The 25,939-nt window shown below is 33.5% G+C and overlaps 1 protein-coding gene across 12 annotated transcripts in view; it reads right to left on the bottom strand.

Moving 5' to 3' along the window:
- Nucleotides 1-25,939, bottom strand: part of Pcdh11x (protocadherin 11 X-linked) — a 620,385-nt gene that overhangs the window by 290,827 nt on the left and 303,619 nt on the right. For all 12 annotated transcript variants that reach the window (XR_387045.4, XR_387044.3, XR_001782746.2 and 9 more), the window contains one exon: nucleotides 25,011-25,091. Coding sequence is in view for 7 of the 12 variants with exons in the window: in XM_006528388.3 (XP_006528451.1) it covers nucleotides 25,011-25,091 (81 nt within the window). In the remaining 5 variants the exon portion in view is untranslated. The remainder of the gene's footprint in view (nucleotides 1-25,010; nucleotides 25,092-25,939) is intronic.

Raw genomic sequence — 25,939 nt, 5'->3', positions numbered from 1 at the left:
TTAAACACACTTGAGATTCAAGAGGACAATTTAATTATTTTCTGCTTCTGATTTAATATGTAGAGTTCTACATGGATTCTCAATAATTGTATATATGAAGAAAATATTTTGTGATATACCCTCAAACACTCATATGTGACCTTTATTCCCAATTATTTAAATTAATCTTCCACAGTCAAAACACATTATAATTGCATTTTATATTAAATAAAATTGTAAAACATTAGAAAATGAGTCATTGAAACTATAATTCATATATTTTAATTGTATTGTTAAGCAGTGAATTTAACTCTGATCTACAATAACAAAGCAAAGAAACATATAACATCCCATAATTTTCTTGTAATTTATCAGATATTGAACTTTAAATGTTGTACACAACATTATGCAAGCTTTGTACTGTTGTCATTCAAAAAACTGTGTGACTAGCTATTAAATATAATAACAGAGTACCAGTAAAATGATATTTGAACTCATGTAATATTATGATTATTGTTATGCTGTTATATGATCAGTATAAGTTATCAGTCATAAGAGTTACTGCTTAATGAACTTAATTAAATGGGCTTCTGGGAAGCATTATATTAAGTTAATATGTATGGAAGCCTCACAATCAATTGTTAAATACAACACAGTAATGTGTTGTGATAGAGTCAAATTTTTATAGTAAACTATATTTATATTTAAGGTTTAAAAGGAATATATTTCCTCTTAGTTGTAAGTGTGACTAACACACATCATAATTAGATTCATTGTCTATATCTTCAGAGAAAAAGGTTTGTAGATGTTTCCACAATTCAAGTTGTTCAAACAAAAAAGTAACCAATTTGGTGGGTAGATATTATGCAGAAGTATGTAAAATTTGATAGAATATATTTAAATTTTCTATCAGTGCAAGGTGGCACACACCTTTAATCCCAACACTCGGGAGGCAGAAGCAGGTGAATTTCTGAGTTCGAGGCCAGCCTGGTCTACAAAGTGAGTTCCAGGACAGCCAGGGCTACACAGAAATACCCTGTCTTGAAAAACCAAAAAAAAAAAAAGGAGTAATTTCAAAATATCATGTATGAATGAGACATTTGAGAAATTTTGAAAAGTTTGGGAAAATATTTAATCAACAAAGTTGCAGAGTGCACCATCTAGTGGCCTGTAGATGACAATATAGTTTAGATTCTTAAATTGCAAGGGTTCTTTTATTAATGATTTTAAGTCTTTGTGTCATTTATAGAATAATTACGTATTATTTATTTAGTTATATGCCTACGTATCTAGTTATTTATTTGGCGTGTGTGTGTGTGTGTGTGTGTGTGTGTGTGTGTGTGCAAGTGTACATGTGCCAAGACACATGGTTGAATGTCAGAGGACAAATATTAGGAGACTTTCTTACTATGCAGAGCCCAAGGATTAATCTTAGTTTGTCATATTATTTAGGGTCAAGTGGCTACACCTGCTGAGACATATTATCACCCCACAATAATTTTATACTTTCTGTTTCTTTTTGTTACTACTGACTAATATATTCTCTTCTTTGAAAGGAAAATAGTGAGCACACAATGCGTTTAAAACACATTTCCAAAATTTTGACACAAGTCATAAAAATGTTTAATTTTGAATTATACAACTAAACATGTAATAATACATAGAAAAATATGCTAATCACATATATAAGTTAAATATATAAAGATAGATAGATGATTAGATAGATAGATAGATAGATAGATAGATAGATAGATAGATAGATAGATAGATAGATAACACATAGACTTGTATTCCTACAACTTTGGTTCCTATATTAGGAGGAAATGTCTCAATTTCACCTCCCTACATATCTCTTATTAATGCTTTAGATTTTTCAACTAGTTTACTTTAATAATTAATAAATAATATCAAATTGCTAATTTTTAAACTTCTCTTCTGGTTCATTGATATAAGTGTACTTTGGAAAATTTTCTCCTTCTCCAGGATAGTTTTAGAATTTTGAGCTCATATTCTCTCTCTATTCTAGATTATGTTATCTGTAATAGATAGTGAAACTCTTATACTTGAGCCTGAAATATCTTCTGAAAACCTCCCAATGCTGCTTTCTTTGCTCTTCATAGTTGCAGGTGTAAGTCAAGAATGGCAATTATTTTCGTGTTAATTCTTTGTTCCTGCTCCAAAAATGTATACTCTCGTATGGCAGTATAAAAGAAAGAAGCACTCAATGGAAATGAGATTAGCCAAAATGCCCAAAAATGGGGAGAGAGAACCTGAAGAGAGAGCTCCAGTAAACAGACCAGGCCCCAGAAGAGGGATGGGGTCACCAAACAACCTTCAAATTTTTTGACTTAGCTTTGTTCCTATCAAAATGAAATTCAGGGACAAATATGGAGTAGAGACTGAAGGAAAGGCCATCCAGGGGGTCAGCCCAACTTGTAATCCATCCTGTGGGCAGTCACCAAACCCATGTTGTGTTTATAGAGAGGAGCTTAGCATGGCTGTCCTCTGAGAGGTTCTACCAGCAGCTGACTGAGACAAATGTAGATATTTACAACAAACCATTGAACTGAGGTCAGGCACCCCTGTGGAAGAGTTAGGGACGGATTAAAGTAGCTGAAGGAGATGGCATTAATATTGGAACAATAGTACCAACTAACCTGGACCCCTGGGAGTTACCAGAGATTAAGCCACCAACCAAAGAGCATATGTGGCCTGTTCCGTGGCCCCTGGCACGTATGTAGCAGAGGACATATGTCTGGCCTCAGTGGGAGAGGACTGACAAATCCTAAGGATAATTGGTGGGTCAGGGAGAGGGTGGAGGGGAGGGGTGTGAGGTGGGGGCTGGGGGATGTGGGTAAGTGGGATGGGGTGGGGAGCAGCCTCTCAGTTGCAAAGGGGAAGGGGTAGTATGAAAAACCTTGATGGGGGAGGGCAAGGATGGGAGGCACCATTTGGAAAATAAATAAATTTTTAAAAGAGTGAGAAGGCCTGGAAACAGTGATTAATGTTCTACCTGGCCTTTCTTCAGTAACATATTGTCCTGTGAGCAATCTCCATACCTCCAATCTAATTGAAGCCTTTCTGCAGCATACTTTCTTTTTTCCTTTTGGGTTATTTACTGATAATAGAAGGACAACTATGGTAAATTTTATAGCAACCTTTTCTTTTCACTACTGAGAAGTAACAAAGAAATTTCTAGGATACTAGTTCCATTGACAGTTTACTAATATCCATACACGAAATGGGGAGTTTTGTAAAGATGAAAACACTTGCTATTAGCAGTACAGTTACGTTTATGTTTGTATTAATAAAGAAACTGTTGCCGGGCAGTGGTGGCACACGCCTTTAATCCCAGCACTAGGAAGGTAGAGGCAGGCAGATTTCTGAGTTCGAGGCCAGCCTGGACTACAAAGTGAGCTCCAGTACAGCCAGGGCTACACAGAGAAACCCTGTCTCGGAAAAAAATGAGACAGTTTAAGAGAAAATTGAAATGTATGAGATACATAAGATAAAAGTGAAAATTATTTGCTTATAGGAGATAGGTCCAAAGTGTCTAAAGGTCATGTTTTTGCTTAATATCTAATGCAAATTACATTAGAAAGCAGCTTATATTTTTGGCACATTTATATTATCATAAAGCAAGTACTAAAGCAAAATTAGATATTTTTCCAGATATTCCAGAATATATATTTTAAAATACCATAAGGATTTTACCTTATAATAGTGAATTTTCATCTCACTAAGATCATCCGGATTTCTAGCTACTGTCCTTCATGTCCCGGATAATTCACAGTACAATTCTTCTAAACAATAAAGCCATAGACATTTCTGGATTTCTAAAGTTGAGAATGGCTTTAACTTTGTTTTATAAGGAACTATAGACTATACCTGAGCAAGCATTTATGATTTTAGAAGCTTTTTTGGGGGGAAGGGGTTGGCTAGGAGAAAACTATTTTTCTGTAAAGTGATACTAAAAATCTTATAATTCTCCCTATTGACAATAAAATATCTTAGTAGAAATAGAAATTTAGGTCACATTTTAAAAATTAAGCAAAAAATACAATTATAAGTACTTCTTTTCTTATAATTTATTAAGTATAAATCTTAAAAATATCCTAATAATTGTGTCAATGCACTAAATAGCTAAGTAATTACTATAAAACTAGAACAGTTATAAAATAATTATACCTAGAAAAAAACTAGTCCTTCCTTGCCACTCCTCTATTATTAGCTAACAATTATTTCAGGTGCTGTCATGAATGTTCATGTTTAGAGTTTCTTTCCTTCCTAGACTTTTAATGCATTCTGACATTATTAAGGGCTCCCTTATGAAATCGAACAATGAGCTGAAAGCTCAGCTCTCTAGGTGTTAGCATTTATATTCAGAATTACTTAGCAAGGGAGAAAACAAATTTAAACTCTTCTGAGCCAAGCAATCCCAGTACTTAGTCCTCTTTGGGAATTGTCTGAAAAGAAAAATGAGACCTCAGTGAAATGGCAGGGGATCTGATGGCTATTTCATGTTGTTCTTATAATCTGATTGCTACCCTCACCTCCTTGAATACCATCTTTGTTTCTCCTGCTTTGCCTTTGCTCAATTTGTGAATTTCTCTCTTTACATTCCAATAGAATTCTATACCTATTATTTCTTTCCTAACTTAATTGCAGTCATCTCTAAAGGCTCAACTCAAATTACACCTTTTCTAATGAGTATTTTCTGCGTACAATAACCTACTTCTGTTTCACTGGACTTTAACTCCTGTGTTACCCAACATCTGAAATGCACAATTTAGTGTAAGGTTACATGAGAGTTTTTATTTCTAATGTAAATTATTTTGCTTCAATCATGCTACTAGTTTGCTAGAAGAAAAAAAAAAGAGGTTCTTGAATATGCAATAACCCATAGCCTAAAAATCGAAACACACACACATATACATTGAGTCACTAGTGAGAGTAACAGCACTTTGTCAATTGGTATATCATTAATAAGGATAAAAAAATGTCTGCCTATTCCAAATTTCTGAGTATGTTGTATTAAATCCATCAAAATAAAACTGGCTCAATGGATAGCAAACAAAAGCAGAAAAGTTTCTGTCAAAATTGAGTGTAAATGAAGTTATATCATTCGAACTTACCCTTTTAATTTTTAAAATTTGAGCATAAATATTTTGTAGCACCATGACTTAAGGTACAGCCCATGTATGTCTTAAAGAACTTGAAAAATAGTATTTACTTTTTTAATGTGAATAGGTAGGTAGGTTACTCAACATATATTTTTGCTGGAGAGATATATATCTCAAAAAAGCAAAACAAATCAATGTGAAATTAATCCAGTGGACTTATAACTCTTTATAAATGTATTGACACAACTCTGATAATCAAAATGTAATTTTTAAGAAAATGAAACTTTTAGGTGGACAATGATCATGTAAACAAGGAAATCTGTGTCTATGTCTGCCATTGACTGCTTATGTGAATGAGTGTGAGACATAATACCTACTACCACTGAGTTGATTTTTCAAGTATTAAATGACTGTTTTACCTAAGTGGTTCTACATTGATTCAGTATCATTGTCACTTACAAATATTACACATGTGGTATTATGTCACCATGCTGCCCAAGTCATATTCCTATTCTCAACATTCCAATCTTTGATTTCTAGATTACTATTATTACTATCAAGAGCTCATTTTCTGATCTCTACGTTTAGTCAAATGAAATAATTTTGTATGGTCATAACATGTTACATATTCAACCATTTATCACCAATTAATTAACAAACAATTGATATCTGGCATAACATTGATTTGTACTAATCTATGAAATTTTAGAAGAAGGGGCTTGTATTTTTTTTCTTTTTATGATTAAACTTTCAGTGTTTTCCCTTTAAACCAATTACAAGGGAGCTTTTGAAAAACAGTTGCACTAGAAAAAAAAAATCAACAGAATCTCAATATGTTTCCACACTACATATAAACAGCAGCAAAAAACACTCAAAGGTGATATCAGAAATGAAAAGTACAAAAACAATTACACTGTTGAACAGCAACAAGATTCTCAAAGCACACTCAACTTGCCATGGGATAATCATTTTAGAGAGAGTATGTATAAATGATACATAGAAAGCCCATTCAGGGAGCACTGTGAGTTTTAGAAAAAAATCCATTAAATTATTTTTTTGCAAGAAATGTGCTGTGGCACCTTAAATATGGCTGTATTTTCCAACATCTTTCTTTCACATACACATTCACTTCCAAGTATTCAAATACAAAGAACATAGGTTTTGCTAAGAAAGTGATGCCAATATTCCCTTCCATGTTTGTCAAAATAAACATAACTACCTCAATGAATCACTGTTACAGCTGTATGGTAGAAGGTGTATCTGGTCTGTACTATAACCATATCTTAAGCAACTACTTCTTCATATTGTTTAAAGTCCAAGTGGGTAGAAGGGTTGAAAGTGCATTGAAGGATGCATTAAAGATTACTTCCTGCATTAGCATGCTTAGGCAGTCTTCCAGTAGGAAGCATTTTCCTTTGCAGGAAAAGGCTAATAAGGAACTTATACTTAATGGTATTCTTTGCAATAAACTTAACATTCTGTGCTTTAACAAGTAAGGTATAACATTGAATATACATTTAACTTCAGTATGAATTTCATGTAAGCATGTTGTTATTTACATGAATACAGAATATATGAACATAGCTCACATATAGATAGGTATTTTATGAAGAATTCTGTCTCAGGTTTATTTTATAGAATCCTTTAAGATGTGATTTTCATGGTTTTTGGAAAAAAGTTATAGTTGATTTTGTAAATGTTGCTTTACTTGAGATGTTTATTATTAAAGTTTCAATGCAACAGTATTAATTTAATGTTGCTTCAAATGTAGTCTTTGTGTGCTATGGACACAGAAGGAATTAAGGATATTAGTAGTGATTATTGCTGACAAAGTCAGTTTGATGATTGAGTATTCTGTTTTATGAAGTGCTTCTTGCAAATGTTAAGAAAGTAACATTAAAAAGTAATTTTGGAAACCTTATATCTTTTTTGAGACTTCAAATATAAAAATAGAATCTATTTGTGAGATGATATATATTTACAATCTTTGGAGAGTGGATTTTTTTGAAAAAATGAAAATACAAAGAAATGAATAAAAGTTTCTTAAATTATAAAGTGTTGATATGGTGTCTAAAAAAACAATAGGTAAAATAGTTATGTGCCAACCATTGTTCTAACTGCCTTATAAAATATATATAGTATAGTTCATATCAATGTATTATTTATCTAATAAAATCCATGTTTTCATATTTGTCATGACAAATGTGGAAACAAAACTCATAGGTATTATATAACATAATGAAGAAAACATAACCTGTAAAAAACAATATTAGTATTTAAATGCAGAATTAAATGACGTCAAAACCCATGTTCTTTTCTTGAATAGTCTATTTGTTCTTTAAAATGTGTAGGTTGATATTAGTGATGAAGTAACAGAAGAAAATAATACATAACATTGAAAGAACATCTAGTGAATGCAAGATACTTTGTTACATATGTAGGCATGATTTAAAATTTTTCATTTCTATCAGGAGCTCACTTTCTTGTGGGAGAAATAATGCAACATCACAGATTCTTGAAATGTAAGCCCACCTGTCAAAAATCTGATTCAAATTTCAGATATGTGTATGTATTAAAAATGAGCAAAAAGAAAAGAAACATAGGGGTCATAACAAAGATCTTTAATGCTATGAATATGAATTCTATTTCAACAACCAGCAAGAGAATTTGAAAACTTTTAGAGTTTGGATACTCCATTCTCAATAGAGGATAATCTATAATCATCAATGACATCTAGAATTAAATGTATAGTATTTATTTTAGAAAGAATTAGAAAGAAATACCTTAAAGAGTCAAAGTTTCACCATGGCTTTCCAGGCTAGTGTGGTATGTAGCCTAGCTGTAAATTCTATTTTGGATCTCATTCTCAACAATTCTATAAATCTAGAGCAAATTAAAACTGACTAGAGAGCTTCTGTGCATAGACCTGGAAAGCATCCAGATAACCAGAATATATTCATTTGTTTTAACCTTTTTTCAAATGACTTCAGTTATTTAAAAAAAAACCTTCATATTATAAAACAGGGCTTACAACTCTAGGTAGTTCAGAAGGACTAAATTCTACAAAGTCTAAGAGAACAGGAAGAGAAACAAAACAACACAAAACTGTATAGTTTCAGAGGAAACCACTTGTTGAGTAGTTCTAACACTGTTTCTCCTACAATTGGGCACTAACAGTGACTAAAGAATATTGCCATTGTTGCACAAGAAATATTACATGCTCTACAAAAAGAACTCTCAGAATTACTGAATCTATAAATATTGAATAATTTGCTGGAATATGATGTTCCAGAATATATGTCCACATCACTCCCAAGACCTCTTTGCTCTTGTACCTTCTTTACAAAGCAGGAAACAATTTGCCTTACAATTAATCCTAGAAATCACCTAATGTTCTAATCAGTAATACATTTAATTGATCTAGAGATTTTGAAAATCTGCTGTTTTGTTTACAATTGTTAAGTAGCTAAAATTACTTTAACAAGCCTTAACAACTTGACTAGATCTGTTTACTAATACATGTTTGGGTAGAGTCAATGGCACCTCAACAAAAAAGAATAAATTTCTAGCAATCTCTTTCTTTTTCCTATACTGCTCTCTCTCTCTCTCTCTCTCTCTCTATATATATATATATATATATATATATATATATATATATGTGTGTGTGTGTGTGTGTGTGTGTGTGTGTGTGTGTGTGTGTGTGTGTGTTAAACTGAAGTATTCCATGTAATAATCACCCCCAAGTAACAGGTGTAGCTTTAAAATTAAATAAATTGTTCCTTTTCATAATTCTCAGACATCATTAATGGGAGAGTAGAGCAAGAGCTTTACTATATATAAAAAAATATCTAAATAAGATGTATTCTTGATGAATAGTATAACTGCTGATGCATTTTTCTCTACAGAATCATTTCCACCAAACATGATCCCTAGTCATTCCTGGTTTCTGCATTTGTTCTAAATTTATATTTCCTCTTGTAAACTCTTAATGCTCCCTGATGCTTTCTTCCTTTTCAGGATCATGCTTTTATAACACTCATGTACTCAGCTGGATTCTTGGTGTATATTCCTTTCTCAAGTAGACTCTTTTTCACTTCCAATGTGATTTTCTTGGGATCCAACATAATAAACGAACTGATGAGCTTTTATTACCTTGATTTCAGTGAGATCAACAAGGTTCCCTCTGTGATTACAAACAGAATCTGTTTCACTTGCATGTTAGGCATAGCTAGAAGACTTATGTACAGGCTGATGAGTCATAATCCAAAATTCTATGTAAACAAATGATTCATATAATATAGATATAGTATCTTTGATGTGTTCTTACATGTGAAAACTGCAAAATCTATGTTTTATTCATTTGAATTATGATTATACTGAATGATATTTGAAGTCTATATTTATTTTTGAAAGTCTAATTACCATGAGATATGAATATCACAGTTAGCAACTTCTTTTCAAAGTTGATTGCCAATGTGCTGTGGTTCAAGATCTACAGAGGAATGACTCCCATCTGTCATACCCTGCATGTGACTGCTGTGAAAGCTCATATGCCTTTTATCTGTGAGTATGGAACCCATCTGCTATATGACTTAAATTTACTAACAGACTATAGAAATCACAGAACCTGTAGGCATACTTAGAATACTTGTTGATGGAGGGGTATACATGATGAATATAGTGAAGTGGGTAAAAATAGACCTCAGAATCTGAATATTATACATGGATTTCCTTATATAACATTTGAAGCTTTTCAAATGTTAGGCTGGTAATTAACTTTTCCTAGTCCTCATTTATATTCTATAGTATAAATACATAATAATAACTTATAAATATTTAGAGTGATATAACTTGTTAATGAATAAGATTTAATTTTAATATTATGAAAGGATACTAATTGCCCACAAATTATATGACTCTACTTGGACACTGGGGATGAGAAATTTTCTAAATGTCTAAAAGGAAAACCTTCTACTGACATATAATGTAGGTAACATTAAAGCACTGATTTTTTCATATACTTAATCTTCCCTTCATATAAAGATTAACTCACTAACTTGCTTGGCATTGAAGGGCTTTTAGAAAATAGCTATAGATGACTAAACAATTCTCAAAAGTTACAATGTTGAAATTATTAAAAATTTTTTATCTCAAACTATTCTATGAACAATAATTCACATTGATTTTCATAAAGAACATATACACAAAAATATTCCCTGAAATTTTAGACAAGAAGATATGTACTGGAAACATTGAAACAAAAACAAAAACAACAACAAAACAGGATCATAATATGTACACAGATCAAAAGATCCACAATAGCTGTATATATTAAAACCTTACAAAAATATCATGGCTGAATTCTGAAAATCTATGCCCCAAATGCAAGGGAAACCACATTTGTAAAAGAAATGTTATTAAAGCTCAAATCACACATTGAACCTCATAGAATAATAGTGGGAGATTTTAACACCCCACTCTCATCAATGGAGAGATCATGGAAAGAGAAACTAAACAGAGACACAGTGAAACAAACAGAAGTTATGAACCAAATGAATTATATGGATATCTACAGAACATTTCACTCTAAGACAAAAGAACATACCTTCTCAGCATCTCAGGGTACTTTCTCCAAATCTGATCATATAATCTGACACAAAACAAGCCTCAACAGATAAAAGAACATTGAATTAATCCCATGTATTCTGTCCATGACAAATATGACAAACCATGACAAAGGCTGATGATAACAACAACAACAACAACAACAACAACAACAACGACGACGACAAAAACCAGAAAGCCCACATTCACATGGAAACTGAACAACACCCTACAAAAATGAAGGCACAACGTACCCAAACTTATGGGACACAATGAAAGCAGTGTTAACAGTAAAACTCATAGCTCTGAGTGCCTGCATAAAGAAACTGGAGAGACCATGCACTAGCAGCAGAACAGTATATATGAAAGTTCTAAAACAAAAAGAAGCAAATACACCTAAGCAGAATAGACTGCAGCATATAATCAAACACAAGGCTGAAATCAACCAAGTAGGAACAAAAAGAACTGTACAAAGAATCTACAAAACTAAGAGCTTGTTCTTTTAGAAAAATCAATGAGGTAGATAAACCCTTAGCCAAACTAACTAGAGGACATAGACATAGTATCCAAATAAACAAAATCAGATATGAAAAGGGAAACATTACAACAGAAACTGGCTGAAGTGTAAATGAAATTATTAATGTGTGCATCTTAGAAATATCAAGCAATCTCAAAAATACCAATTTAATGTCTTCAAGATTCTTTTGGTGAGAGTGAAAATAATATCATAAACAATTCCTGCGAAGTAGGCATATATTGCATATGGGTAGTGGTAACATTTAGCTATCCATAGTCTAAAAAGTCCTCTTCCTTTCGTGAATCATATCAGTATCCCACACCAAATAAGAAAATAGCATAATTTTTGAGTATGCAAAATCTACTTGTGGTGTTACACTTGTAAACAAATCAAAACATAAAACCTCAACCTGTTTTACATGCCCTGACAGCAAATATAGTCCATTTAGATTATGAAAGAATAATACAGTTGGTTTTATGTTATAAAGTTTGATTGTTCTAACTCCCATGAATCTCTTAAATTACACTGTGGTAAAATATAAGGGTAGTATAGCAATCACTTCCTCACAGGAATTTTCGGTTAACATATTGAATGACTGATCCTCTTTGTTAGCCATCATGCCAATATTAGAAGTAAATTTTTTTGCAAAGATATATTTATTTATTTATATGCAGGTAAATACACTGTAGCTGTCTTTAGACACACCAGAAGAGGACATCAGATCCCATTACAGGTGGTTGTAAGCCACCATGTGGTTACTGGGAATTGAACTCAGAACCTATGGAAGAGCAGTCAGTGCTCTTAACCACTGAGCCATCTTTCCAGCCCCCAGAACTAATTCTCTAAATCTATGGAAAATCTCACGTTCTATTAGTATTAATTAGCCTTTTAAGTCTGAAGAAATACTTTATTAACATTTATGTTAATAAATTTATTAACATTTATGTTTGGGCTGGGAGTGGTGGCACACTCCTTTAATCCCAGCACTTGGGATGCGGAGGCAGGCAAATTTCTGAGTTCGAGGACAGCCTGGTCTACAAAATGAGTTCCAGGAAAGCCAGGACTATACAGAGAAACCCTGTCTCAAAAAACAAAACAAAACAAAACAAAACAAAACAAAACAAAACAAAACAAAACAAAGCAAAACAAAAAACAAAAAACAAACATTTATGTTTGATTATATAGACTGCATTCTTTATAATGTACATGTCTTTTTGTTCATTTCATTCTAGCATTGCAAAAATGTCATCTAACTGTTAATATATGCAAATAGATGCAGGTGTGCTCACAGAAGAGAAGATTATATATATCCCTTCCTCTTCAAATACTTTTATCCCTCAAATGCCTTTCCAGTTATCTATTCTCAACAAGAAAGCATTGAACAGAGGCTAAAAGTTAAATTTTTATTTTTATTTATGTGTATGTAGTATAGTGTATGTCCATGCGGTAGTGAGTTTGGGAGCTCATTGAGGCCAGAAGAAGACATGAGATTTGCAGGAATCGAGTGATAGGATGTTGTGAACGTTCTGATATTTGTGTTGGTAATTCATCTTAGGTTCTCTGGAAGAGCATCAAGTAAGAAGACACATAATTGATGGCACTCAATGCTTATGTAGCATACCTCATTTTATAAGAAACAAGCAACATTCTAGACATGGGAGGATGAGGATTCAAAGATAAGAGCTGCCTAATAGAGGCCATACAAGGATTTGGACGGAATAGGGTTGTTCTATAGACTTCAAGTGTGATATTTTAACTCAGTTTAACTAATCTGTTTATATCCTTTAAATTATTATGCTATGTTGAGATTCATTTAATGATAACAAATAAAAGTCCTAATAACCCTCCCCCTAAAAGTTAAGCTTTGAAAGGAAATCTAGGCAAAACATTTTCTGTCTTTTTTAAATTTGCTATCGTCATCGTGCTCCCATTCTCTACGTGTTCAAATTAGGAAAAATGATAATTTTAAAATAGTTTAAGCGTTCTTCTGGTTTTTTTTTGTTTGTTTGTTTTTTGTTGTTGTTGTTGTTTTTGTTTTTGTTTTTTGTTTGTTTGTTTTTTGTTTGTTTGTTTGTTTTTTTTTTGTTTTTCGAGACAGGGTTTCTCTGTATAGCCCTGGATGTCCTGGAACTCACTTTGAAGACCAGGCTGGCCTTGAACTCAGAAATCTACCTGCCTCTGCCTCCCAAGTGCTGGGATTAAAGGTGTGTGCCACCATGCCAGGCTTCTGTTATTTTAATGAGAATTAAATAAATTAGTGTTGAATTGCTTAAGATTGTCTGTTGTATGTAGTACATCTATATAAATAATGCTAAATTGACTAAATTATGTTCTTAAATTTGACTTCCTTCCATCAAAATGTCCAGTAGTTCGTTTTGGTATTTGCATTTTTGGGAGAGTGTATTGTGTTGGTGAGGACATTTTATGGTCTTTATAATCAACCAGTTATATTCTTTTATTCATAAGTAACTTGCAGCAACCAAAAAACCCTCAGGGGAATAAAAGTTAAGCAGTATCATATATGTAGAAGTTATAAATTTTCTAGCAGCTGTCCAGCAGCATTTTTTATTTACTAAGTTTCTACTTATATAATACATAATCACAATACCTTTATTTAATGAGGGACAGTGGGAGCCACAATATGCTCCACATATTTAATTAAAGTAATTTTAGCATATTTTTTCAGCAACAAAATAGCTAATGTTGAATATCACAGGAAAACATGAAAACATATAATTTCTTATTTTCAGCAATAAAGTAGCTGTTTTTTTGAAAATACAAGTCTTTTTTACTAATAAATAATAAAAATGATATTGCCATATTGAGAATGTCTTTTTATAATCATAATTTTTGGACTAAAAAGACCAGAAAACCAAACCAAACCAAAACAAAACACAACCAACCAATCAAAAATTCTCTAAACCTCTTAGAGTCAACAACAGGATTAGCTACAAATTCTTAGACTAGGTTATCATGAAATTTGAAGTTCTGTGCTCAAAAAGTCAGTAAAAATTAAGAGAGAAGAGCAGTCCACCAAACCAACGGTGACTCCGTTCCATGTCCCATACCTGAACAGCCATTCCTGTTTGGAGCATGATTACCGTCAACGTTTTACATGGCTACAGCAGCTTATGGCTTATGGCTATAGCAGCTTATAGCTTGCCTCACCTTTTCACAGATAACTGAATTTGAGTTTCAGAACAGTTTAGCACGATAGAATAAAAGCTTTCTGCAGTTTTTGTTTGATTGTTTGTTTGTTTACTTTGATTCTTTAAATCATTCATCATTTTTTTCTTTTTTCTTTTTTTATTAGATTTTTTAAATTTACATTTCAAATGTTATCCCATTTCCTAGTTTCCCCTCTGAAAATCCCCTATCCCCTCCACCTGCTCCTCAACCCACCCACTCCTGCTTCCTGGCCTAGACATTGCCCTATACTGGGGCATAGAACCTTCACAGGACCAAGAGCCACTCATCCCACTGATAAACAACTAGGACATCCTCTGCTACATATGCAGCTAGAGCCACAAGTCCCAACATGTGTTTTCTTTGATTGGTGGTTTAGTTCCAAGGAGCTCTGGGGGTACTAGTTAGTTCATATGGATGTTCCTCCTATGGGGCTACCAACCCCTTCAGCTCCTTGGGTACTTTCTCTAGTTCCTTCATTGGGAACCCTGTACTCTAACCAATGGCTGACTGTGAGCATCCACTTCTGTATTTGTCAGGCACTGGCAGAGCCTCTCAGGAGACAGCTATATCAGGCTCCTGTCAACAAGCTCTTGTTGGCATCTGCAATAGTGTGTGGGATTAGTGCTTGTTTATGGGATGGATCCCCAGGTAGTACAGTCTCTGGATGGTCATTCCTTCATTCTCTGCTCTGAACTTTGTCTTTATAACTCCTTCCATGGGTATTTTGTTCCCCCCTTCTAAGAAGGATCGAAGTATCCAAACTTTGGGATTCCTTTTTCTTGAGTTTCATGTGTTTTATGAATTGTATCTTGGGTATTCTGAGCTTCTGGGCTAATATCCATGATATGCAGTGAGTGTATATCATGTCTGTTCTTTTGTGATTGTGTTACCTCACTTAGAATGATTTCCTCCAGATCCATCCATTTGTCTAAAAATTTCATAAATTCATTTTTAATAGCTGTGTAGTACTCCATTATGTAAGTGTACCACATTTTCTGTATCCATTCCTCTGTTGAGGGACATCTGGGTTCTTTCCAGCTTCTGACTATAATAAATAAGGCTGCTATGAACATAGTGGAGCATGAGTCTTTACTACAATTTTGAGCATCTTCTGGGCATATGCCCAGGAGTGGTATTGCTGGATCTTCTGGTAGTACTATGTCCAATTTTCTGAGGAACCTCCAAACTGATTTCGAGAGTGGTTATACCAGCTTGTAATCCCACCAGCAATGGAGGAGTGCTCCTCTTTTTCCACATCTCTGCTAGCATCTGCTGTCACCTGAGTTTTTTATCTTAACCATTCTAACTAGTGTGAGGTGGATTCTCAGGACTGTTTTGAGTTGCAGATCGCTGATGACTAAGGACATTGAACATTTCTTTAGGTGCTTCTCAGCCATTCAGTATTTCTCAGTTGAGAATTCTTTGTTTAGCTCTGTACCCCATTTTTAATAGGGTTATTTGATTTTCTTGAGTTCTTTATATAATTTGATATTAGCCCCCTCTCAGATTTAGGATTGGTAAAGTTCTTTCCCATTCTCTTCATTGCCATGTTGTCTTAATGACAGTGTTATTTGCCTTACAGAAGCTTTGCAATTTTATGAGGTCCCATTTATCGATTTTTGATCTTACAGCACAAGCCTTTGGTGTTCTCTTCAGGAATTTTTCCCTGCACCCATATCTTTGAAGCTCTTACCCTTTTTCTCTTCTGCAAGTTTCAGTATCTCTGGTTTTATGTGGAGTTACTTGCTCCACTTAGACATGAGATTTTTACAAGGAGATAAGAATGGATCAATTCACATTCTTGTACATGATAAGTACCAGTTGTGCCAGCACCATTTGTTGAAAATGCTCTTTTTTTCCACTGGATGGTTTTAGCTCCCTTGTCAAAGATCAAGTGACCATAGGTGTGTGGGTTCATTTATGTGTCTTCAGTTCTATTCCATTCATCTACCTGTCTGTCACTGTACCAGTACCATGCAGTTTTTATTACAATTGCTCTGTAGTATAGCTTGAGGTCAGGGATGGTGATTCCACCAGAAGTTCTTTTATTGTTTTTGCTATCCTAGGTTTTTTTTTTTTTTTTTTGTTATTCCAGATGAATTTGCAAATTGCCCTATCTAATTCTGTGAAGAATTGAGTTGGAATGTTGATTGGGACTGCACTGAATCTGTAGTTTGCTTTCGGTAAGATAGCCATTTTTACTATATTGATTCTGCGAATCCGTGAGCATGGGAGATCTTTCCATCATCTGAGATTTTCTTTGATTTCGTTCTTCAGAAACTTGAAGTTTTTATCATACAGATCTTTCACTTGCTTAGTTAGATTTAAATAGCTGATTTTGAATGTTACATAAATATTTAAAAACATTACAAGGAATGTAGAAATTACATTTTACTTCAGTTTTTAAAAAAATATTATTCTGTTTTAGAATACTAGAGCATTAAGCCTTATAATTGCTATAGACCATATACTAAAATATAGAAGGAGGTTGAATATGAAAAGAGAAATGTTCAGGTGACTATACATGTTAAATTATAAAATTATGAATCCAGACAAACTGGCACATATTTCAGCATACACAACTCAAATCACTGACCAGATTTATAGTAGCTATCTATTTTTTCTAAGTAATATACAGCTGCTAATATGTTGGCTACAGCTAATACTTATACCTCTGCTATTTAAATATTTTCTGACGACTGACAAAATTGAAAAACAACAAGTAAATTGATCCATGATTTCATGGTTTATATGCTACCTTAATTAGCTGAATAGTTATATTCACAATAAAGACCATTCTATTTTAAGACATAATATTGTAGCACCTGCCATATTTTAAAAATAGACAAAGTCTCTATCTGTATTGTGAAATCCAATTAGTTGGTATCCAAATTTTTGAATGTAAAATCAAGTAGTAATATTGATTTAAATGCAATTCACACTCTTAGCCAAACTAGCTAAAAAGCACAGAGAAATATACTTTTAAGATTGAATTCTATGACCAATAAGTTCTATTTCATTATGACGCTTTTAAAATTCCCCATTTTTGAAATGATTCCATGTTGAACATGAATTATTTCACGTGGGACCATGAAGACTTATTCAGAAAACAAATGGTTTCTTTAAAATTTCCAAAGCTAAGACAATGTTTATTAAAACTTAAGCTAATAGGTGTTATGAAGGGGTAATGGGAAATGGGGAAGAGCAGAAAAGAACGTGGGAGGGATTCCAGCTACAGGACAGAGAGCATGATTCAAAGGGCGAGGTTAACAGAAAAGAAAAATAACACTACAGATATTTTAAAAAGTTGAAAGGCTATATTCTTCATAATGTTACTTCCAAGCATATTCTCTCAATCTGTCTCTGCTTCTGCTTCTCTCTCTCTCTCTCTCTCTCTCTCTCTCTCTCTCTCTCTCTCTCTCTCTCTCTCCCTCTCCCCCTCCCTCTCCCTCTCCCTCCCCCTCTTCTTCCCCCTCTCCCTCTCCCCCCTCTGTGAGTGTGTGTGTATACATACATGCACATGTGTGTGCATGTGCTACACATATATAAGTGGCTCTCTGTCTCTCAGTGTCTGCATCTGCATATGTGTTGACAAATTTACATTAAGAGTCAGGGATACAATAATCATAGGTAACAGAATAAGGGAGAAATCCTTGTGGGAGATGGGAGAGGGAAGGGGGATGGGAAAAGGAGGATAGAATAAGGTATGGGGGAAGACTGAAGAAAAGCCCTGATGAATAAATCAGAATATGTGTCAGTGTTGGGTGGTGGACAGGAGGGAGCCTCTAAAAAGTCCTAAAGGCATGGGATATGAAAGGCTACCAGGACTCAATGGGGATAACATTAGCTGAAATGCCCAACAGTATGGAGATAGAACCTGAAGAGACTACCTCCAGTAGATAGCCATAGACCCCATTTGAGGCTGGGTCTCCCAATCCATCTTCAAAAATTTTAACCCAGAATTGTTCTTGTGTAAAGGAAATTCAGGGTAAAAAATGGAGCAGAGAGTGAAAGAAAGGCCCCCAATGACTGGACCAACTTGGGATCCATCCAATGCACACACACTATTACTGAGGCCATATTGTGCATGCAGACAAGAGCCTGGCATATATGTCCTCTGAAATACTCTACCACAAGCTGACTGAGACAATTGCAGATACTTACAGCCAACCATTGGATTAAAGTCAGGGACTCCTTTAGAAGAGTTAGGGGAAGAATGGAAGAAGCTGATGGGGATTGCAATCTCATAGGAAGAACAACAGTATCAACTAACCCAGACCACTCAGAGTTCCCAGAGACCAAGCCAAGATCCGAGGAGCATACATGGGCTGGTAATTGGCCCTGGGCACAAGTGTAGCAGACAACTGCCTTGTCTGTCCTCAGTGGGAGTGCGTGCACTTAATCCTGTGGAAACTTAATATTCCAGTGAAAAAGGATGCTGGTGGTAGTGGATGGGTGTAGTTGGGCAGGTTGGGGAACACAGTATCAGCGGCAGGGGTATAGGATGAAGAACTCAGGAAGGGGAAACCAGGAAAGTGGGTAACAATCGAAATATAATAATAATAATAATAATAATAATAATAATAATAATAATAAGTCTTAGACAATTTAATAAAGACCTCAATGAAACACATAACCCTTTCAAGGTGTGTGTGTGTGTGTGGGGGGGGTCAATGCATTCAGGATACTCTAATTATGGGCTCCTGCCATTGTTCGTTGTTGCCTCTCATAACATGAAAACAAGATTCTATTAATGAAAACACCACAATCTTCTACCATAGACTTTGAAGAATGGAGATGGAACTGAGCTGGAAGCTTCATTTCCTGTGGAATAGATCTCATCATTGCCAAGAGACATCTAGGAGAGGATAAAAACTATCATGTGATCTTTCTGAAATGGTTGTACCATAGACTGTCAATCTGAGATGGACTTGCTTCTCTAGGGAAGGCTGAGGATGTTATATCTGAGGAAAGATTTCTGATATTAATATGTTTTTTTCTGCTATTATTAAATATATTACAATCACTAGGTATTGACATATTGTTTTGAGAAGATTTCTGCAGCCATAAGATGTACTATCTTGTAGTGATACCATACAGACATATAGACAATGATTCTATAGAATTCCTGATTCGATTCAAATAATTTTAGGAAAAATATTTTTAGAGATGATGAAGTTGCTGGAGAGTTGTACACTCCTCATAATGGTAAGAAATACAATGAGCTCTCATAATTACAGTAAAAAGACACATAGACTTGTGACAATGTTGTGTGTTTAAGGAAAAAATTTAGGTCCAAGAATAAAGTCACATGTATGCACTTTAATAAGACAAGGCCATGTTAAAAAAATAACTGCTGTTTTGAAATTATAATGAGTATAATACAATGAAACACTGCTTTGGAATTAATATCAACATCTTTTTGTAACTCCCATTCTGTGTAACATTTTATCTCTGAGGTAATTTTCTAATAACTTTTTGTCTAAGAAGGTATAAAATACCAGAGAGAAGAAATAAGGTTGTTGGTTGAATGGTTTGTTTGGGAGTTGTTCCCCATCCATCTATCCATCCATCCATACATCCATTTATCCATCCATTCATCCACACATATATCCATCCATCCAAATATGTATGTCTGTTTGTCTATATGTTTCTGTATAGGTATATGTGTATGTATGTAAGCATGCATGAACACTTGTGGAGTTGATTGTGACAGTCAGACCCAGCGAGAGTCTGAATGTATGGATGTTTGAGTGTGTATTTGTCTGTGCATGTTTGGCTATATAAAGCATCTTTTCCTTTGTCTCTGGTACACAAAGAGTTAACCAGCCTAACCAGAAAGGCTTCTGGCTGACTCCACAGAGATAAGAGCAGGAGCAATACACCCTATCACTTAATTCCCTGCTGCTAAAGAGTGTGCATTAATTGCCAGATATTAGTGTTTATTAAAGCACAAGTAAAAGAGTTAAGAAAGAGTTAAATTTTAGCACTTAATGAAGCACAGAACATTAAGAAAGAGTTAGGTTTTCCTAGTGTTTATTTAAGCATAAATAGTTAAGTAAAGCATAGAGAGTTATAACGTTTAATAAAGCACACAGTTAAAGAGAAAAGAAGCCAGCAGTTTTCAACCATAGAATAAGCAAGAGAGTTTTCAGAATGATTTAGAAGTTATCAACAAGCATTCAGAACAGTTAGAGAGCTAAAAAGCCAGAGAGACCATCAGTCTTTAAAACTACATCTGGAAACTATCATTTTTTTTTTTAAAGCAACTCCAACACTGTGTCCCACTTCAACCCCATTCCACACCAGGCAGTCTCCCAGCATATATCTTTCTGTGCAAGCTTCCAATGGAGAAAAGCCATTTAAAAATCTACCTAACTGTACAGTTTGTGAATCACAAAAATTACCAGCCTCACAAAATAACCCCGATGATATAATAGTAACTATATATTGGACCTAAATGAATATCTCTCTAATTGGACTTAAAACCCATTTACCAGAAGGGAAAACATGGCCAATACAGTAAACCTAGGAGACCCATCCAACTACCTCTGGGTGGAGAGATCAGAGACCCTAGAAGATAATCTACTACCATTTTGCTAAACTAATATACTGCTATCCAACTGCCTTTTACATAATTATCTTTATACTCAGATATGTGCCACATTAAAGAAGCATATTTAAGCAGCAGTAGGGGGTTGGTAAAGATATATACAACTTCTCAAAATGAAGAAAATAAATTACTCTGGAAACTTCATCCCAACTGGTACATATAAAATACAACCCGGATGTCTAAGTTTCAGGTATCATATAAAAGAGGCAGTAATATTTTTAGAACCAGAGATGTTTGTTGCTAGCTGTGAGACTTCTCCACATGAAAGTTAAGTTACAAACATGAAATTTCAAAAATATGGTTGATTAAGGAAAAATTGCATAATAACCAGCAGTTGACATCTTAAAGTATAAGGAGAAAATTTCAGAAGGCCAAAAATCAAGAATGAAGGGTACAAACAAACAATGAGGACTAAAAGAGGGAGAATTAGTTTTCTCCTATGACTATCTCCCTTATAGATTAACCATTCACAAGTGTTCAGTCCTAAACACTTATACATAAAACATTAAATAGACACAAAAGGGTATTGCATATATGTATGCATGTATGTATACATATAAATTATATCAACAAAAATAATTAAATAATAAGAGGACATGTATTAAGTAGGGAGTGAGAAATTAAGAGGAGGAAGGAGTCAAAATGTGAAATGATGTAAGTACTGTAATTATATTTGAAATTCTCAAAAATATGAGTTCTTCAACTGTTATTAGTGAAGTTTTATTTGTAGCAGATACTGATTAACACAGTTCCACAACCGGACAAGGCACAGACAATAAGACCCATAAAATGCTCAGTCCTAATGACAACATTATAACTACAGATATACTACCCTAGGCTTAGGGATCATTGTGAAAGAAGAAGCAGAGATTTTTTTTGTTTTTGTTTTTGGTTTTTTTTGTTTTGTTTTGTTTTGTTTTCTGTTTTTCAAGACAGGGTTTCTCTGTGGAGTCCTAGCTGTTCTGAAACTCACTCTGTAGAACAGGCTGGCCTTGAACTCAGAAATCTGCTTGCCTCTGCCTCCCAAGTGCTAGGATTGTAGGCACCACTGCCCAGCTGAAGCAGATAGAATTTAAGATCCAAAAGTGCATGATGACTACAAGGAAACAATATCTGTTGTGATATTATACAAAAGATCTGTGTAATCTTGGCCAAACCCAATACCAAAATGGATAGGGAGATGGACATGAAATCCCATCTGCTGGGTGAAGGAGAATCAGTTTTCTCTACTGTTATGGCCCCTAGTAAGTAGAGCACTCTCTCAGTGAATGGGGAGCAAAAACACAAAATTGATTTAGGAAGGGGAAAAGATCGAGACAGGGTTGGTGATTATGATCAACACCAATGTTTGAAATTAGCAAAGAACTAATGTTTCTCAAAACAAATTAAAAACAAAACAAAGCTCAAATTTCCACTGTTGTTCTCTCTCCATAATAATACTATAGATAAGGTATAACTTACCACTCTATGTTATATCCCACTCATAATTATAAAGTTATTCCTGGAACTATAAGGTGAACTATAAGAATAAAAGACTCAAGTACCATAATAATGGAGAATGTCAGACAATTAAGGAAACACAAGCAAAAATCAGACATAATGTCAAATTACTCACTTTCTTTTGTTGACATTGTCTGTTTGTTAAAAAAAATCAATAAATTAAATTACTCACTGTTTATTAGAATACAGTGATTTGTAATTTCTTGTCTCCATAAAATGCTTCTTAGTGACTTCTCTTATTTTGGGAGGGCAAATACATAATTCTAATTTTTAACTGTAAAAAAACCATGATAATGTGTCCTATTGTAAGATTAAAACTTTGGATATTAGAACACACATTTAAGAGTTCTCACTTACATCAGTGACAGAATGTCATGCTGGTGTGATTTTTTCAAACAAATTTAAACATATAAATGATAAATAAGGAGGACCTTTTCTTAATGTTTCTATTATGAAGATTGGTGGTTACATATTTAAGTAATCAGTAAAATTTTATAATTTCTGCTAGACACTAATATAGAGGGTATATTATGGTCACAATGTACAACAATTTTACTATATCTGAATCAGAAGAACTGTAAAATTTGATAGTTAGGAACTGAAATTTGATAAACCAAATGTAGAACCAAGTAATTTTAATTTTGTGGAAATTTGAGTAGTTGCTTCTTTTAAATATATATATTAAAAATTAATCATTTCTTTCCACAGTACACAAATTCTGAAACCCTTTGCAAAATGTACATTTTAATTATATTAAATATCATAGGTTGTTATTATCAAGCAACATGTACATTTATAAAGTTTATAAAATAAACAAATATAAGTTTTATTTAATGTTATAAATTCCCATTTTGTGTCTACATTTTTATAATTTATTTCTACTGCAACAAATTTTTAAAATGGTTGAAATAACTAAATAAATAATTAAATAGAAGACAATGGATGATTAATTTAGTGTCTTGATTAGATTCTGGACTCTTACCTTATTATTTTGTGTGTACTATTGTGAATTGATTCCAGGACATGATCTATGATACTCAAATGATCTGCCTAAAATTTTTTCTCCACAAAGGACATTATTAACAGTAAGTCAATCAGGCAGATAAAGAAACTTCATAAAAATATTTATACTGTGTTCTCTGCAGCCTACATTTTGAATGTATACTTAGGGAAAAATGAATGTATTTCCTTGTCATATTTAATTTGTCCTGAGTAAAATGAGAAAGTCCACTTTGAAAATAATCCAAACAAGTTTTTTTTAATTCTACTCTAAATGGCTATGATGCTATGTTTTTGCTTAAACTACCTTAATGTTTAATCATATTTTAAAATAGAAAAAAAAACTCAGTTTTGTATCTATGACCTTAGAAATAAAACATATATAGTTATAAATCTAATGGCCATTTAATAAACACTTCTACAAATTTATTGTAATTGATTCAGCAAATGAAGATCATTATTATCACATTTCACTGAAAAGAAATAATGCATGAAACTGCCTGAAGAAAATTGATTTTATTCATTTTGAGAGACACTATTTCCTTGTATTATTACAAAATCATTGAAGATGCTGAGGCTCAACCAAACTATCCCTCTTCTATAAAGGTTGTCAAACAGCCAGGCATCCTGGCACACACCTTTAATCCCAGCACTTGGGCAGCAGAGGCAGGCGAATTTCTGAGTTCGAGGCCAGCCTGCTCTACAGAGTGAGTTCCAGGACAGCCAGGGCTACACAGAGCAACCCTGTTGTGAAAAAACAAAAACAAAAACAAAAAACAAAAACAAAAAACAAAAACAAACAAACAAAAAAGGTTGTCAAACAGTATATTGAATGAAAGAAAAGATTGAGGCGGACTTAGAATCATGGCATCTGTTATAGTTGCCTATTCCTTACTTGCTAGACTCTGGAATTTTTTCAAAGAAATGCAATAATCTGAGTATTTTTCCTTGATATCGAATTGACTAGAAAAGTCTATGAATTAGAAAAGTAGGCTTGCATGTCTCTCCTACTTTATAGCTGGTACATCATCTGTTCTTCTGAGCAGTGTTGCCTTAGGAACTTTAAGCTATATAACAAAACCTCTTCTCTTATAGCTGCAGTTATTTTAGCTATTGTCGCATTTCTTTGTTGACCCCAGAGATCAGAGGAACATTTTACACTGTTTGATTTTGGGTTTTGTTAGCAATTCCGTTTATCTAAAATTCACTCCGAGGTTTATGTCCATTCTGAAATTAGATAAACAAGCACATTTCTTTCTTCTTTATGAACATACCTTTAACTTGAACCATTTTTATCATTTTTTTAAAATTTTCTATACATTGCATGTTATACATTGGCAATTTTATATCCCATTCGATTCTGTCTGTTAACTGGCATATTGTTAACTTGTTTTAATAGACCCAAGTATTGTAGCTTTGGAGGAGATATTTTAAATTTACTACAAAACAAAAGAAAGGAAATATTAAAAGTGTGGTTCTTTCTTACCTGTGGATGTGGATGAGTCCAGATTTCCACAGTGGTTGCCTCTTTCATGGGTGTGTGAGATCTTACCACCTCCTTCATTGTCTTTGTAAAAGAACAAAAGGGATATTTTAAGGTACTTGTTCATCATAAGTCACATACACATATACGCACACAGTGCATTCACATAGATATTTTACACAAAGAGAGGAGAAAATCTACTTTCTTGAGAAACAGTATTTATCCAACCAATGAATATTTATGGGTTAAAACACCCTGACTCTGCCAGGTCCTAAAAACAAAGTGTGAAGCAGAAAATATTTTTCTTTCTCATATAGCTTATATTTAAATACAATAAACTTATTTACTATATGTGAACAAATGTGTGAAGAAAAACTTAATACTATATAAGTCAAATTTTAAAATGAAGAGAATTTCAGTCTAATATTTTAATAATTCAGTGACTTCAAGAGTTATGTTTACTGACTGCACCATTGTCTAAAGTAAAATCTGCCCTGTGTGTGGTATGATCCTGTATATATTCCATGTGTCATATAAAGGCACACGGTGTTTACAATAAATGCCAAAAGGATTTATTAACTAATGATCAAACACTAATCTACTATGCCTGAACAATGATCAACATCTGGAAAAGATGGAAGTTTTGTAATCCATTTAATTTTTTGTTCTCATAGAGTAGATTCCCTGTCCTTAAAACATTAAAAACACAGGATGTATGTTTTAATTTTATATTATTTTAAGTGATACAGTAAAATGTTGGGGAAAGAAATGATCTCATTAATGAAAAGATTAATTTAAAAGAAGTAAAAATAATATAAAGGTATGTCTGATTGATGTATTCATATAAAATTAGTGTAGCTGAAAAGCTTTGTCACAGACCTTATATCATGTTTTAATTATTTTGTGATGCTATAAAGTGCATTATAAATTAT

This window comes from Mus musculus, chromosome X (genome assembly GCF_000001635.26).
Source record: "Mus musculus strain C57BL/6J chromosome X, GRCm38.p6 C57BL/6J".
Lineage (NCBI taxonomy): Eukaryota > Metazoa > Chordata > Mammalia > Rodentia > Muridae > Mus > Mus musculus.
Note: the sequence above shows the minus strand (reverse complement) of the source record. Positions and strands in the feature narration are given on the sequence as shown.